At 49.1% G+C, this 14,763-nt stretch overlaps 1 protein-coding gene across 1 annotated transcript in view; it reads left to right on the top strand.

Annotated features, from left to right (window-relative positions):
- CACNA1H (calcium voltage-gated channel subunit alpha1 H) overlaps positions 1-14,763 on the top strand; it is a 256,762-nt gene that overhangs the window by 136,776 nt on the left and 105,223 nt on the right. Inside the window, exons 5-6 of the mRNA XM_082314504.1 lie at positions 147-244; positions 5,445-5,604. Coding sequence (XP_082170630.1) covers positions 147-244; positions 5,445-5,604 — 258 coding nt within the window. The remainder of the gene's footprint in view (positions 1-146; positions 245-5,444; positions 5,605-14,763) is intronic.

Below are 14,763 nucleotides of genomic sequence, written 5' to 3'. Positions count from 1 at the left end.
AACACAGAGTGGGTGGTTTTGCAAGCCTGGGCTATGGCTCCCAGAGTGCGCAGGCAGCGACAGCCCCAACCCCGGGCAGCCCCAGCACGCTCTTGCCCAGAGACTGAGCATCGCACATCCTGACGCCTTTTCTCTTTCCCCCGCAGCATGATGGAGTATTCTCTGGACGGACACAACGTGAGCTTGTCTGCAATCCGCACTGTGCGGGTACTTCGGCCGCTACGAGCCATTAACAGGGTCCCGAGTAAGTAACGCCTTCGTCTGCACCGCAGCCGTGCTGCCGGGCTGGCTGGCTGCAGCTCGGGCTCTGCCTGCCTCACCCCCCTGGGAAAACCAGGGGGTTAAAGCCACCCCAGCTGGCTCTGGCGTGCTAAGCCTTGCAGTAGTAGTCTACTCTCCTGCTGCTGAGAGCAAGTTCATTTATTTTAATTTTTAATGGCAAGTTAGAGATCACTTGTTATGATTATCAGTGTTAGTAAAGGGCACAAGAGTAGATTTTATACCTGGGGGTCCAAATATTCGTGGCTGTTTTCCAGTGTTTTTGTGAACTCTCTGAGGCAAGTAACTCTCTGCTCCTAGTGCAAAGTAAATAACAAAGTTCTATAAGGAGAGGGGAAAGGTCAGCTCTAAGAAGGATCTTCTTGCCCTGGATGGGTTCATTTTCCCTTCTCAGCTATTTAAGGTCTTTCCATTTCTTTGTGTTCAGGATTAGAAGCACAGCAGCCTCTGTTGCTGGTAAAATACCACAGAGGGTTTGCTGTCATGTAGAACAAAATTGGGTTCATCCACGATAGAAAGTTCAAGTGGCCCCTAAATCCATTTTCAAGTGGCTTCAGCTGCTTGTCTTCTAAATCCAATTTGAAAGACGAACCAACAAGTTGAAATAATTTCCTGCCGGAATCAGCCGTCTGCTGAGCAATGCTTTGCAAGGTACTAATTTCATAGCGCTTTCATCATTTTTTAACCAAAATCCACTCAATTCAAAATGCAACAGCATTGTATGGTAATCATAGAGGTTCCTGTTCTTTTTAAAAGCGTGTTTGAATGACACAGCCCCGCCGGTCCTCGCTGAACATCCTGCCTAGATTAATTGCCCATCATGTCGGCACATCTAGGGAGAGCAAAACAAACTCCCCCAGAAGGGTTTTGGTTCCAGTATCTCAGATGAACATGCAAGGGAACAGATGGATGTTTATGCACAGGAGTTTCTCTCAAGTTTTTCTCAAGTTTCTCTCTGAGCTCAAATTCTTCAGGATTTTTCTTTAAAAAAAAAAAAAAATCTGTAAATTCGACAGTGACATCATTAGAAGTTAAAAACAAGACAAAAAGAAACCAGAGGCTAAAAGGGACTATGAAACCCTCTGGAGCTTTGTTTTCCTAATGAGGTTTTGTTACCAGGGTTTTGGGGCAGCTCGAAAGCACAACACAAAGCTTTCCTCTGGGGTTTTGAGCATGGTGGCTCTGTGGCCTTGCTGGGATGGGGAGGAGTGGAGGGATGCTGGCACGTGCTCGGCTCAGAGCCCTGCCGAGGTTTCAGGCTGGGGCGAGGATCAGGCTTGCTCTGAAGTTATTTAAATCCACAAAGTCCTTCGTAGCTCTCCCTTGAAATAGTGGGAGTCTCAAGCTGGGATTCAGCTGGGCTGAGAGCAGAAGCCAGGGGAATTTGAGGATTTACCTGCCTATTAAACCAAGGCGCAGGGATCCAAACACCTCCAAGTCTCGGTGAAATTTTGATCTGGGTCCAGCTTGTGTTTTTCTTCCTTAGGAGTTTGATATTGAAGCTTTAAAGTAAGCCTTTTACACTGTCTTCTGCTACACTTGCCCCTTTGATATTTTTTTTTCCCAAAAGACAGGCAATAGAAAATATTCAATTTTTTGTTAATAGTATGTCAGATTAAATCCAAAGAACTCAATCCATGTTTGGAGTTGAGTTGCCCGGCTTGATGAGCAGCTAGGCTGGTCTTACAACACTACCAATGTCTTGAACAAGTGCCAGAGCAGGATTAGTATTCTTAGAAATATCTCAGTTCCTGGAGGGCAGATAATCACAGACTTTACTTGTTCATGAGACACTAACTCCATCCACTTTTAACATCGGTACTTTTACTGTTTCAGACTGATATAATCCAGGGTCTGCGGAGAATGGATAGTGACAACCCTCTATTTTGTTGTATTTTTGCAGTTTCTGGTAATAACAGTTACATTTCTAGTCTTTCATCCATGGGGATGCTACAGCTTAGCCGGGGGATTACCTCAGATGTCCACCGCATCCCAGCCAGCAGGTCCCGCTCAGCCCCATCCGGGCCATCCCAGCGCTGGGACAGCGACGCTCCCCCGGCCACTGGACCGCTGGCGGGAGCGGGGTTTTCAGCTCAGTGGCAGTTGCAAAAGGACGTCGAGCGGATACGAATTACGGCTGGGTCAGAAGAGATGAGCCTGGCGTTCAGTTGCAGGCCCAGGGGAAGCAGGGACCCATGAGAAACAGCCTGGTGATTTATCCCTGTGATGCCTGGGCACTTTCCTGGGTTCCAGCCAGTGCTATTAGCTCTTCGCTTCCAGGCACGATAAATTCACCCGCAAGATCATGTCATTTTTATTGTATTTGTTAAGAAAAGAAAGGAGAACCCCGGCCAATAAAAACATCATCTCTATTAGAAAGTATTCCTTGAAAATGACTGGAAAAATATAATTCCTGCAATTTATATGTTTGGCAGGGGCTGTAGTTAGGGGTGTTTTTTAGTAGTGGTCACTGTTTTTTCAAATCCATTTCACTGCTTTATTTTTATTTTTCTACTATGTGGTTTAAACCAGGAATCACATGGAATGCAATGAAAAGAAATCCTGATCCTCGTTTCATCCTAACCGATGCTTGTGCTCTTTTCCCATGGCACACTTGACATTCTGCTGAAAGCCCAGAGCACCCTTAGTGGATAGTGAACAGATGGATTCAATCTCAAGAATGGTGCCACTAAACAACCCAAAATACCAAAAGTAGCTGAGCAGAAAAAAGTTGTCTGGCACAGGGAGATAAATTTTAACCATTTTTGGAAAAAAAAAGAACAAGGATTTGGGGGAGGGGGGAGGGGGAGCAGGGGGAGAAAGAAGAAAAGCCCAGCATCATCTTTCCAGTGGGAATTGAGTCTTTTCTGCTTTTCCAAAGATAGATTTGCAAGGAAAGTCTGAAGGGGCAGTGCTGTGGGATGTCCTCCTGGGGGGCTTACAATGACAGCATGTGTTGGGAACAAGCATTGTGAAATCAAACCCTCATTTGCCTCCAGCTCTGGGTTTCCCCCTGCGCATGGAGCGGAGGCCACTGCTGTCCCCGTGGCTGGCACTGGTGTTGCGGTTACAGGGGATGGCAGAGATGCTGGCCGGCATCCCGCACCACCCCTGGCGCTTGCCGACGCAGCCTGGCTGCCAGCGCCGTGTCCCTTCCCCGCAGGGTAGCATTGGCGCCGGGGCAGCATAGGGACAGGGTTTGGAGGGCAGCCGGCAGGGCTGGCATGGGGCTGGGTGCCAGGATCGTGGCTCCTCCGGAAAGGCATCCGCTGCCGGCGCCAGCAGCGAGGAGCCATGCCGGAGCCAAGACACAGCTGGGCATGGAGACCTTGAAAGGCTCTTGCCCTGGGATGCAGAGGTTATTACTCACACCTAATTATTTATTAGCACAGACTTCTTGACCGGGGCGGTTTATCCACTCATGCTGTGCTGACGAGGTAATGTCGGCTCCGGCCCGGCTTGGCTCGGTTGCATTTCCGCTGGCAGAGCAACGCAAGGAGGCGGGTAAAGCGGCGTGACGGGGCTCCGGCTCCTGCTAGCGCTGCCTGCCATGGCCTGGGAGGTGTCGAGCTGGACAGGCACTGCTCTCCTGGAGACTCTGCTCCTCCCAACACCCATCCCTGGGGTCTACGGATGCCAGGCTGCAGCCCAGCATTGTCATTGAATTAGCAGGAGAGGCATCAGGCATGACTTGGGAGCTGGCTGAGGGAAGAAGCCAATGTGGAAATTGGTGGGGGAAGAGAGACTGCATCAGTGTAAATGCCGCTCTCTGTTCAAATGGGATGACTAATGGAGAGCAGCATCCTGCTAGGGGAAATGGAGGGAGAAAAAACTCCACGCAGGCAGGCAAGAAAAGGTGTTCACAGAGCAGCGTTTTAGTGGGATAAAATGCCTCCAAAGGCGGCAGTGTCACCTTACCCAGCAGCCTCATTGATTTCCACCATGTCATAAACTTGAGCCCTGCTCTCTGCTGAGCACCGGGATCCCAAGGCTTGATCTCTGGTTTTATTCTTTTCTATAATTTAACATTTGCCTTTGTCTCTTCCTCTTTTCATTAGTTCTCCTCTCATCAATTATCGGCTGTTGAAATGATGGCTGGTCGGTGTCTCAGAGGTTCATTTAACCTCTATTGAACTGCTGAGCTGCAAGTCATTATTCCCTTTTTATTCCTGTTTCATCCTTGGATTTGAAGGTGCCCTGATGTGTGAGACAGGGCAGCTCCCAGGCGCCAGCCCAGTCCCTGCCTCTTTGCCCAGTCTCCCCTGGGCAGCGATGCTGGGAGCATGCCGGACAGAGATGCGAGGGTTAGCTGAGACTCTGCAAGGTTGACTCATTCCTCAGTCTTCTTATTTAGGATGGAAGATCTTGCACAGAAATCAGCATTTCCCTGGCAGCAAAGGTGCTGAGGGAGCCCCTGCTCTGCACACAGATTCATAGGGAGCCTTGCAGAGAGGTGCAGGACCGGCTGGGAAGGTCTCTCGGCAGCCTGCACAGGAGGATGGGAAGGGAGCAGAGCTGAGAGCTTTGCTTAGAGGAAGAAACATTTGCATCCTGCTTCCCCCACTCAAAAAAGTAAAAATTTCTCCTGCCTCCCCTGCTTGGCAGTCCTGCAAGCTTTGGAGCATGAATGTCTCTCAGCTGCTGGTGGTGGCCAGCAAGGAGAGGAGTCCTCCGTGGAAGAGTTGTTGTCCATGGAGGAGGCCCAGAGAGCAGCCGCAGCTATCATCCTACACAAGGCTCTGTATTGTTTAGGGGAACAATTTGTGTGATTCATGAGAGATGTTCAATATGTTTATAAATATATATTTTGACAATTTCTCGGGAGGCTGATGGTTTGCGGGGGCGTTTCTCCAGGAAAGACTGTCTTGCAGCTTTGCCCATGTTTGTGTGTTGTTGAGTGCTGTGTTACTGAAAACATCGGAAAATCACACTTGTAAGTCCACCCTTGGAAGATACGCTGTTTGTTCCCATGTGCTGCTAAGCCTTTTGCACTCTTTACCTTCCTTTTCAGCCTTAAGGTTTAGGGGAAAACATAAACATCCCAGTTCCTGTGCCCAGGATCCACTGGCTGCATGACCAAGCCTGAGAGCAGCTGGGATTGGTGTGGCATTTGTGCTCTCCCTGTCAGAGGGCTCCTCTAACCTGTTTTCTCCTTCTCCCCACAGGTATGCGAATACTCGTCACCCTGCTGTTAGATACTCTGCCTATGTTAGGCAACGTCCTCCTCTTGTGCTTCTTTGTCTTCTTCATCTTTGGGATAGTTGGTGTGCAGCTGTGGGCAGGGCTGCTGAGAAACAGGTGTTTCCTAGACAGGAATTTTGCAATGTAAGTACAGCAAAAAATTCTCCACCTTTTCTTCCTTTCTCCCTCTCCCCTGCTGGAGAAACGCCAGCGGTCGGCAGGGTTAGTGTCCAGCCGGGCTGCAGCCAGGGCCACATCCAGCAGCACGTGGATGAGAGTGTGATGTGGCCATGCCACACAGCTGCAATGGCAGCTCTTAACAGGGCTGTCATCTTGATTCACGAGGTTGTTGGCTTCAGGACTCCGAGTCTGGCTAGGTACTTTTTTTATGAAAAACCCTGATTGTCAGCAAGTTACTGAGGGTTTGGAGTGGCTTTCTTATGTTTTCCCTCTGCACCTAAAGGACAAGGATGTTAGTGCTTTGGATTATCTCTGTCCAAGGAAGCTGAGATCTCTGACTCCAGGAATTTGAGGATTTAAAGCAAACAAAAGCATTAGAGCTCTCCTAAAATTGCTACTTCCCAAAACTGTACAGGTCTGGGAGGTCACCTAGCACACCACACCACCTGGCAGTGGGTTGATGAGATGTTCCGCATGCTGGTACAGACAGCACCATGGAGATGCTGCTGAAACACACAAATAAATCTTTGTAGCTGTATTAAGATAAGAAGCTTGATGTGAAAGGCATTAAAGACATTTGTACACCACTCTCAGTCTGGCACAGGCATCGGGGATGGGCAGCACATTTGATCACTTGCTCTTTTTGATGCAAACTTTAGCTTTGGTTCTTCCAAGCTAGGCAGTTGCATGGACCAGCATCCCTGCCAGGTGCTGAGGGTGCTAATAGGCCTTAATTACCCTGATGAGCCTCACCTAGGACCCCCACCCGCTCCCTGGCCATGGCCCAGGAGCTCTATTTAAGCTCAACCTGTGGCTTTCAGTCTTGGTTTGAGCTGTGCTGTTGGTGTACCTGTCTCCAGTTCTTTGTTCCTGGTTTCATTGGCTCCTGCTCGAGTTCCCTGGATGGGTCCTGGATCTGGTTCATCACTTGCTATGTCTGGGGCTTTGAATGGGCCCTGCTGCCAGCCCTGGGCTCTGCCTGCTGTGTTCAGACTCTGTCTGTGCAGGTGCTGCTGGCACTGGGATGGCCCTTGGCTCCTGGCTCATCCCCTGCCATGGGACAGTCCTGCTCTTGCTGCTTCCCAGCAATCCCTCAGCATGATACTGAGCTTTGGCTCTTCTGCACTCACTGTTCAGAGGTGCAATGTAAGGATACACCTTAAAACCCATCAGTGCAACAGATCAAAACCAAGTGCCGCCTTCAGGCTCCTGCAGAAAAGGGAGGTCTGCCTGGGAAAATCCTTCCGAAGGGCTCCTGTCAGAGACTGCTGGAGATGTCAGAGGTGAGGAAATGCCCGAGACCAGTTAATCAGGGCAACTCTAGCTCTGTAGGAGAAGATAGAGCCTGTAATTATATCTGTTTGTAATCATCTGCTGCCTACAACTTGTATTGTGTCTGGAAGACAAGCAGAGATTATCCCCCAGCTCTACCTCAGGTTCTGTTCCTGCCTTTCACTGATTAGTCCTGTGGCTTTCAGCTCTCTGAGCAGTTCTCTGTGCTGCAGACCATCTCTGATGGCACTTACTCATCCCATCAGCGATGCTGAAAGGCAGAAAATCAATGAGTCTGCTATGTGTGTATGCTTCTGCTCCTGCATCTTGATGCTCCAGCCTCGCGAGCTCTCTCCTGCACCCAAGGCAGGTATTTGCTGGTCACCAAGACCCCCCATCACTCAGAGTAACCCCTGAACTGTCATTTCAAAGCCCAAAGAGTGGTGTTAAAGCTGTGCTCAGGTGGCCCCATTGCATGGGGCAGGCGCCCTGTGCGGGCAGTGCTTTGAGCACAAGGAGCACAGAACTGTAATTAGCTTTGGCAAGTCCTCTCATCTTTTTGACCAGGTTTCTAAAATGCTGTGTGATTTCTTGCAAAGTGGAGCTTTTAAAATTAACCACAGGGGGAACGTTTGCTAAGTAAAGATATTAAGCAGCCCTGGGAAAGCAGACTCTTATGTAATGGCCATTAGCAGCATCAAAGGCGTCGCAGGATTTTCTTATCAGGGTCTTGGTCCCGGTCACTGAAGGCAAAATCAGGCTCCCTGTGCTAAGCCTCAGGACCTGTGTTTGAAGAGGCAGGAGATTTGTGGGAGTTCTCCTTCCTGCTTCACTACAGCTCTGCACTGGTTCCTGGGTCCTCCCCAGCAGCAGGTAGTGGTGAATTTGGGTGGCATAGGCTATCCATTGCCTGTGCCCAAGTCCTGTTGCTTGATCCTGTGAACAAAGTCATAGCATTCCAGAGAAATTTGGAGAAATGAAGCTTCTGGCATGCCCATGGGTCAACTCTGTTGCAGGACAGGGCTACTCCAGCTCTGCTGGTGCCAGTATCAGTGTAACAAATGTGGGTTGCTCTGGTACCATCACCCCGACTGAAGCTAGTGTCTTGGTCTGTGTTTTGCTGGGTTAGTTTTAGACCTGAGAAACCTGACTGCAATGAATCAGTCCCTCCATTTCCAGCTAGAAGCTGTCCCGGGTTGATTGGAGCTTGGTGTAAAAGTTTTTGGGAATCCAGATAAAACTGTTCCCATCTTTTCTGTTATTCCTGATTCATTTTCCCGAATCCATAGTCCCAGGCATTGGGATATGGTTCACCCCTGCAGTGGTCTTTAACACCCCAACAGCAAGTTGTATAGGGGGAAAGGGTATGGAGTGACTTCGGTGTGGCAGTAACAGGGAAAGCACTTTAGGGTGACACTGTTCTGCTATTGTAAAGAAGGGCTAAAATATACAGCGCTGGGCCCAAACTAGCAGGTCCTGCTGACCAGCAGCAAGATGCCATCTGTCTGCAAGACAGCGTGGAGATATAGGCAAAGTCAAGCCCAGGGTTGGACTGGAGAGGGTCCATCATTCTGTGTCCTCATGCTCCATCCCTGCACAGAGCTACCGTGCTCAGCATCGGTGCTGGAGAGCCCTGACCATCTGTCCCCTTCGAGGGAGAGCTGCCAAAGAGAACAAAAACAACAACAAAACCTTCACGCAGGGGATGCAGGATTAAAGTTAAGCTCTGGCTTTGGTTAGAAGTAAACAGAATAGAGCTCTGTGGGGAATGAGATTCTGGTCGTTTAGTTTTGTCTGCCAAGTCCCACTACATCCCAGTGGTGTTGTCCTCAGCCTAAAATAATGTTTACCAGGAGGCTGTGAAGGGCTGGAGGATGGACAGGCATGGCGTGCACTGGGGTTGGGGCTGAACAGGTGATGGTCCTGGTTCAGATTTTCCTTACAGCCCCGTACGGGGGAAGACCTGAGTTATTGGCAGGACTCACCTTGGTGGTAGTGTCAAACCCTCCCAGATGAAAACAGAACTGCTTTAAAGTGAGGGTGAGCATCTGAACGCGATCCAGGGTGCCAGGTAAGGAAGGGTCATAGCCCCAAAGGTTTTCTGGAGTAAAGCAAGTGTAAGCAAGCTGAGACCTGTGCTTCAAATACCGTTTCTTATCTTCTTTGCACACTCACTGCTAGCAGCTTTCTGGGGCATTCAACTTTACAGCAGGCATCAGTTGGAAGAAATTACTTTGATTTTGCCATCATTCTTCCTGTGGAAACCTTTTCTTTTAAATCCCCCTTGAAAGTTGGCCGCTTCAAGTAAAAAACCTATTTTTAAATATAGTACATTCTGATAAAAATTTGGGGACTTCTTTGAGGTGCGCTGGAAATACCTGCTTTCTCTCTCTCTGAAAATTGCACTGTTGCAATGCAAAATCATGCTGGAAGCAGGTTCTTTTATTAAGGACTTATTTTTAGCAGTGACTTTGAAGGAATTACAGGTAGTTACTGGGCTGTTGCAATAGCGATTGGCAAGCAATAAACTGGAGTGGGTCACTGCTTTTCAGGACATGTGAGAAGCTGTCACTGCCTGGCCAACCCTGGAGACCAGAGTGGTGCTTCAGAGGTCTCTGGTGGCTCAGACACCTCTTCAGCCCCCTGGGGAGCTCGCTGGCTGGACTGTGCTTCCCCTGGCATTGCATGGCAATGGGGAAGAGCAGTGCCAGGATGGTCTCCACTGCTATATGAGCAAGTGCAGGCAATCCCTGACAGTGGGAGCCGGAGGGGGAATTTCACAAGGGCTTTTTGGTTGGTCTGGTCTGAGAGAGGAAGGCTGAGTATGCATGCATGGGAAGGGCAAGTGAAGCTAGCAGTTTATCTGTAAGATCTCCAGGATGTGTGTCTCCCCCCTGTAGCCCCACTGACTCCCTCCTGCCATCATGAGCTGCTATCACTGTAAATAAAGGAATTGGGTCATCCCCAGCTTGTCTGGGTTGTTGCTGCTGGGGTTGCTCCTTGCTTGTGTGTTGTTATGCAGGGAAGTGTTTTCCCCTTCATGGAGCCTTTCAAAGAACTCGGTGAGTTGGAAGCAGGAGAGGAGAGAGAGCTGTGAAGTGCTTTGTATTTATCTAATGCTGCAGGACAGTTATAATGTGAACACTTCAGTCTTAATTAACTCCGTACCTGCTTGGCATTGTACCGCCTTTGGCTCCTTGGCTTTTGTAGAGCTGCGAGAAGCCACAGACGGCCAAGGCAGACAGCTCTGAGTTTGTCTGAAAGGTATGTTTGAGTTCTGCTTAATTGCTTCTCCTGACATCGCTCTGTGCTGCAACATTGGGTTGTCAGCAGGATTTCCTCCAGAAAGCAGCTTCCTCTTGGAGGGAACGGATTCTGCTTGGTGCTGAGTTTCCTCCACCTTTTCCCTTTCCTACTCTGCTCCTTGGAAAGCTGAAGCAGGATTGTGCTCAGCACACACACACCATACTACAGAGGTTGTGGATAATGTCCTGCATGTGATGGTTGGGCTGGGAGGACTGAGCTTGGGGGAAGATGGAGCAGCGAATAATTGTTCAGCCTCCTTTGACATGGGAGAGAGTGGACTGTCCTGCCCCACTGTTGTCCTTTCTGTGCATGAACGTGCCCAGGGACAGAGAAAGGAAAATACATTGCAAAGCTGCTGCAAGCCCAGAGAAGGATGTGCACTGGGCAGCTCGCTGAGAAAGGGGTGTTAATCCTTTGTAATGTGATAACAAGATCCACTGTGGGGCTTAGTTTCTCATGTCTTTTCCCCAGAGCACAAGGGTCTCGTGATTAGTGGATTCATAACCATTAATAAGTTATTTGGACTATGCCTGTTGGCAAGTAACAAGGAAGTCAGATTGACCTTTCCTGCATGTGGAGGTAGATGGTCTTGGCAGAGTTAATTAGTTTATTTTGTGGATATTGGGGATTCCCTCATTCTGTGACACTGTTGTTTCTCATTCTTGCTATCCTTCCTTCTTTCCCCTTTTTGGTTTTGCCAGCAGGGTCATCAAGCATAGGAACTAGTAAAAGGTCTTAAATTCGCAGCGCTTGCTGTCAGTTGCTGTGTCCCTTCCCCGCTGTGCTCAGTGACAGCAGAGCATCATGCAGGTGCAGGTCCCTCCGAGTCGGATGGATGCTCATGGTGTCTCTGTGCCCAGGGCAGACATGGAGAGGGAAGGGCTTGAAAAGGGCTGGGCAGAAAGTGGCACCCATGTGATTGATTTTTGGCCTGTCATAGAGAGGACTTTTAGTTTGTAAATGATTTTGCAAAAGTGAGGAAGGCAGAGAAAAGGGAGGATAAAATCAGTCAGACAGCAGCAGAACCAAATCAAGTTTCATCCACCTTTCACAGACAAGCTGTGCTTTGTTTTCCTGGTTTTATTTTCCTCCCACAGCCACCAAAGTGTGTCGTTCTTTTGGTTCTCCAGAGGGTTTGTGCCCAGATCTTTTCTACGCAGCTTATTAGATCACAGCCCAGGGCGCTGTGTCTGCAGGCAGTATTTCTCCTTCAGCCCAAGGCTTCCTAAACGGTGACTCTTGGGAAACATGCAGCCTCTCAAATCTGTGTATGTGGCTCATCAAGGGCCTTTCCAGTTACAATGTGTAGTGAATAGAGAAGCATTGCATGGGAAGGGAATTGGTCATGTAGGTCCCCAGCCTGGCTGCATCTGCTCCTTCCAACAAAACTGGGTACATGGGCTCCAGCAGCATTGACTGGCACACTGCTCTCTGGCTGGCTGTGTCTCTGTCCAGCCTGTCCAGCTGGGGTGGGCATATCGGAAGATCAGAGATCAGCTCTGGGGACTGAAATAAAGATGATTAATCTGGGACAATGAACATGTGTCAGAGTCCTGCAGCTGGGAGGGCAGACAGCTGCAGAGTCGAGTGTGGCACTGCATGTTGTGTGTATTGTGCTGTGGTGGGAGAGGCAGCTCGCAGGGGAGCTTGAGTGTGAGGTCGGAGCGGAGCATCGCACTGATGCATCAGCCCTTCTGTCTGAGCGCTTCTTCCACGGTCAGCGTTCTTGGCACGGGCATGTGTGTGTCTGCATCTAAACATGAAACTGCTCCCAGGAAAGGAGCTTGTGCAGCCATAGCTGCTAATTACACAATCATCCCTCCAGATGGTCCATCTCCCTCTGCAAGTCCAGCTTTGCTCTGGGTAGAATCCTAATTACACTGGCCCACGAGCCATGGTGTGCTGAGCCTTCCCATCCTGCCTGCTGCCAAAAGGTGTTTGTGATCAGGAAACTCCTGCTGCTGGTGTTGTGGTGGGGTGTTGCTTCCAGGGCAGTGAAGGAAATAATTTTCTGCTGAGTTTCACTGCTCCACCTGGCTCTGGAGCAAGTTTTCCTGGATGATCAGTTGTAGTTTGGAAGAGTATGTCACTGGAGTGCAGCTTTGGTCAGCATTGTTTGAAGGGAAATGAGAAAGAGTAAGGGATGTTCCCAAGATCACACAGGGTTGTTGCAGGGCTGGGAGTTCAAAGTGTAGTTTTAGGGTTGCAGGTTACTTACTGTCTGAGACTCGCTCTGTGGCTGTCTCTGATGCACCAGGTTTGGGCTTTGTGCTGCCCAGACAGACTGTTTAGAGTTTGCATGACTTGTCACATCAGGGGTTTGAGAACTGCAGAGGTCTGTTGAGCCTGAGCTGGAGGTCCAGGTGCTTTGATGAGAAGGTACCAAATGAGACCTCTCCTGCCATCATCTTAGGGACTTAGAGTAGCTCTTTGCCTGTAACCACAAAGTCCTGGTTTCAAGAGTGGTGAAGGATGAAGTCAGCCCCAGGGAAGCTGGTCATACCCCAGACTCCTGTGGCCATGCTGTTTTGGTGTATCAGGCAAGGCACAGCATAGTCCAGGCTTGGCCTTGGCTCTGAGGGTGTTAGACCCCTGTCATCACCACAGGGTGTGGAAAGCCCTTATGCCAGTGTCCCATTTGAAAGACTTCAGAGCTACTGAGTACCTGTTATGGAGTTCCCTGGGAGGAGGCTAATGAGACATGCACCCATGAGCTCTCAAACCTGGAGGTTTTAGAAGAAAATGTCCTTCCTGAGGCTAGTGGGGCTGGGATGGCTCTGCCCTGGGCTGTGTCATGTCTCATGCAGAGCCCTCCCAGCACGTTCCTGGGTGAGCAGGCTCAGGCAGGCACTGTTGCTATAAGCAAAGATGTCCCAGGTGTGTGGGGTCCCCAGCCACATTTATTTGAGGGTGCAGGAGCCCTTTGCATCTGAACTGAGCCCCTCTCAGTGTACCCACTAAGGCCAAAATAGAGCTGCTGGGGCTCTGCCTGCCACCTGTGAGTTAGGAGAAGTCACTTTTCAGGTGTCTCTTCTCCTCCTCCCTCTGTTTTTTCTCTCAAGTTCCCCAGCTGTCTTTGCCCACAGTCTGTAGCACTCCCAGTCACATCCCTGTTCCTCAGTGCATTTTAATCCTTTGCAAGCCTCCGCAATACCCCCCACTGTGTGACAAACTCTGCGGGTTGTAGTATCTGATCTTCTAGCAAACACCACGCTAGTGTAGCGCTCAGCCTTTTCTTCAGCTTGTTTTATATGGAAATTTCCTCCAAGTGAAACCAATTTGTGGGAGGGGAAGGAGAAGGCTTTTAAGCAGTCCTGGAGGAAAAACATTTTTCAAGTTTCTTCCTTGTCTCTTGAATCTAAGGCATAGAAACTGGGAGGAGGATACTACAGTTTTGTCTAGAGGTGTGTGAACACTGTGCAATGGCAGGGGAATAGCTGGTGAATACGTTTTGTTTCCAGCAAACAATGCCCAATTCCTCTGATGTGCTACTCTTGCCTATTCCTGAAGCTGGATGAACCCTCAACACCCGTCTCAAGTAATTCATTGATGGAGGAGAACCAAATTCCCCAGGAAAGTTGTTCAGGGTTAATTTCCCCTCAGCTCTGCCCTGCAGCAATTGCTCTCTCCTTAAAGTGCAGTTGCTGAGTGACTCCTGCTTAACTCAAGGGTTTTGGGGAGCAATTTCAAGCAATTGTATGGAATAACACTAGTTTGGCACGCATTAGAGCCAAATTTATTCAATAGTTAGGTGCATTCAGAAACACATAAAAATACAGCTGTCCTGTCTTGAAGAATTACCTGCTTATCTTCTACCCACATATCACTTGATCGTATAATTTGTGTATTGCCTTTTCCCTTATCTCCTGACTGATTATATAGCATCATGGATCCCTGCAGCTCTGAACACAGCAGATAAAGTCAGCTCTAGGGCTTTGCACCTTCTCATTTTGAGCCATGCTTCAGCCGTGTGAGTGCCGGTGGGTCTCACTAATGCTAATCAAACAGCATGAAAAGTCCTGGGCTCTGGTTGCTCACTGGCCTGCCCCAGAGCATGGCTTGCTTAGGAAAAGGCACATCCCTGCCATGCTGCAATTAGAGCACTTGCTTATCTTGGCTGTAACAGAGCCATAAACTTTATCCAGGCCAATTAAATCAGATATGCAGTAAGCGTACAGTTCCCATTAATGTGGGCTCTTTCTTTGCTTATGTAAGTACAGAAGGAATTTGAGATGGCCTGTGGCTGGGTATCTCCTTGTTAAAGTTCAGCTCACTCATCCCCAAGAGGTGCTGAGGGACAAATTTATTGTAAAACTGCTTTGCCCTCAGCTTCTCTGAAGCATGTTCTGAGCATCAGAAGAGCTATCTTAAAATCCTTAGATGAAAACAAACAGTTCCCTAGATTTTTGGGAGGCACCTGGCCTGCTGGGATTTTTCTCTCTATACCCTCTCATTTCAATTTTCAACTGCCCTGTTCACTTGGGAAAGCTCAGGCTGATTTTTAACTGAAAGATCGCTGGTGCCTTACAGGACACTGTGAGGAAA

Source organism: Platalea leucorodia (genome assembly GCF_965183815.1).
Source record: "Platalea leucorodia genome assembly, chromosome: 5".
NCBI lineage: Eukaryota > Metazoa > Chordata > Aves > Pelecaniformes > Threskiornithidae > Platalea > Platalea leucorodia.
The sequence above is the reverse complement of the archived record's forward strand: the minus strand, read 5'-3'. Positions and strand labels throughout refer to the sequence as shown.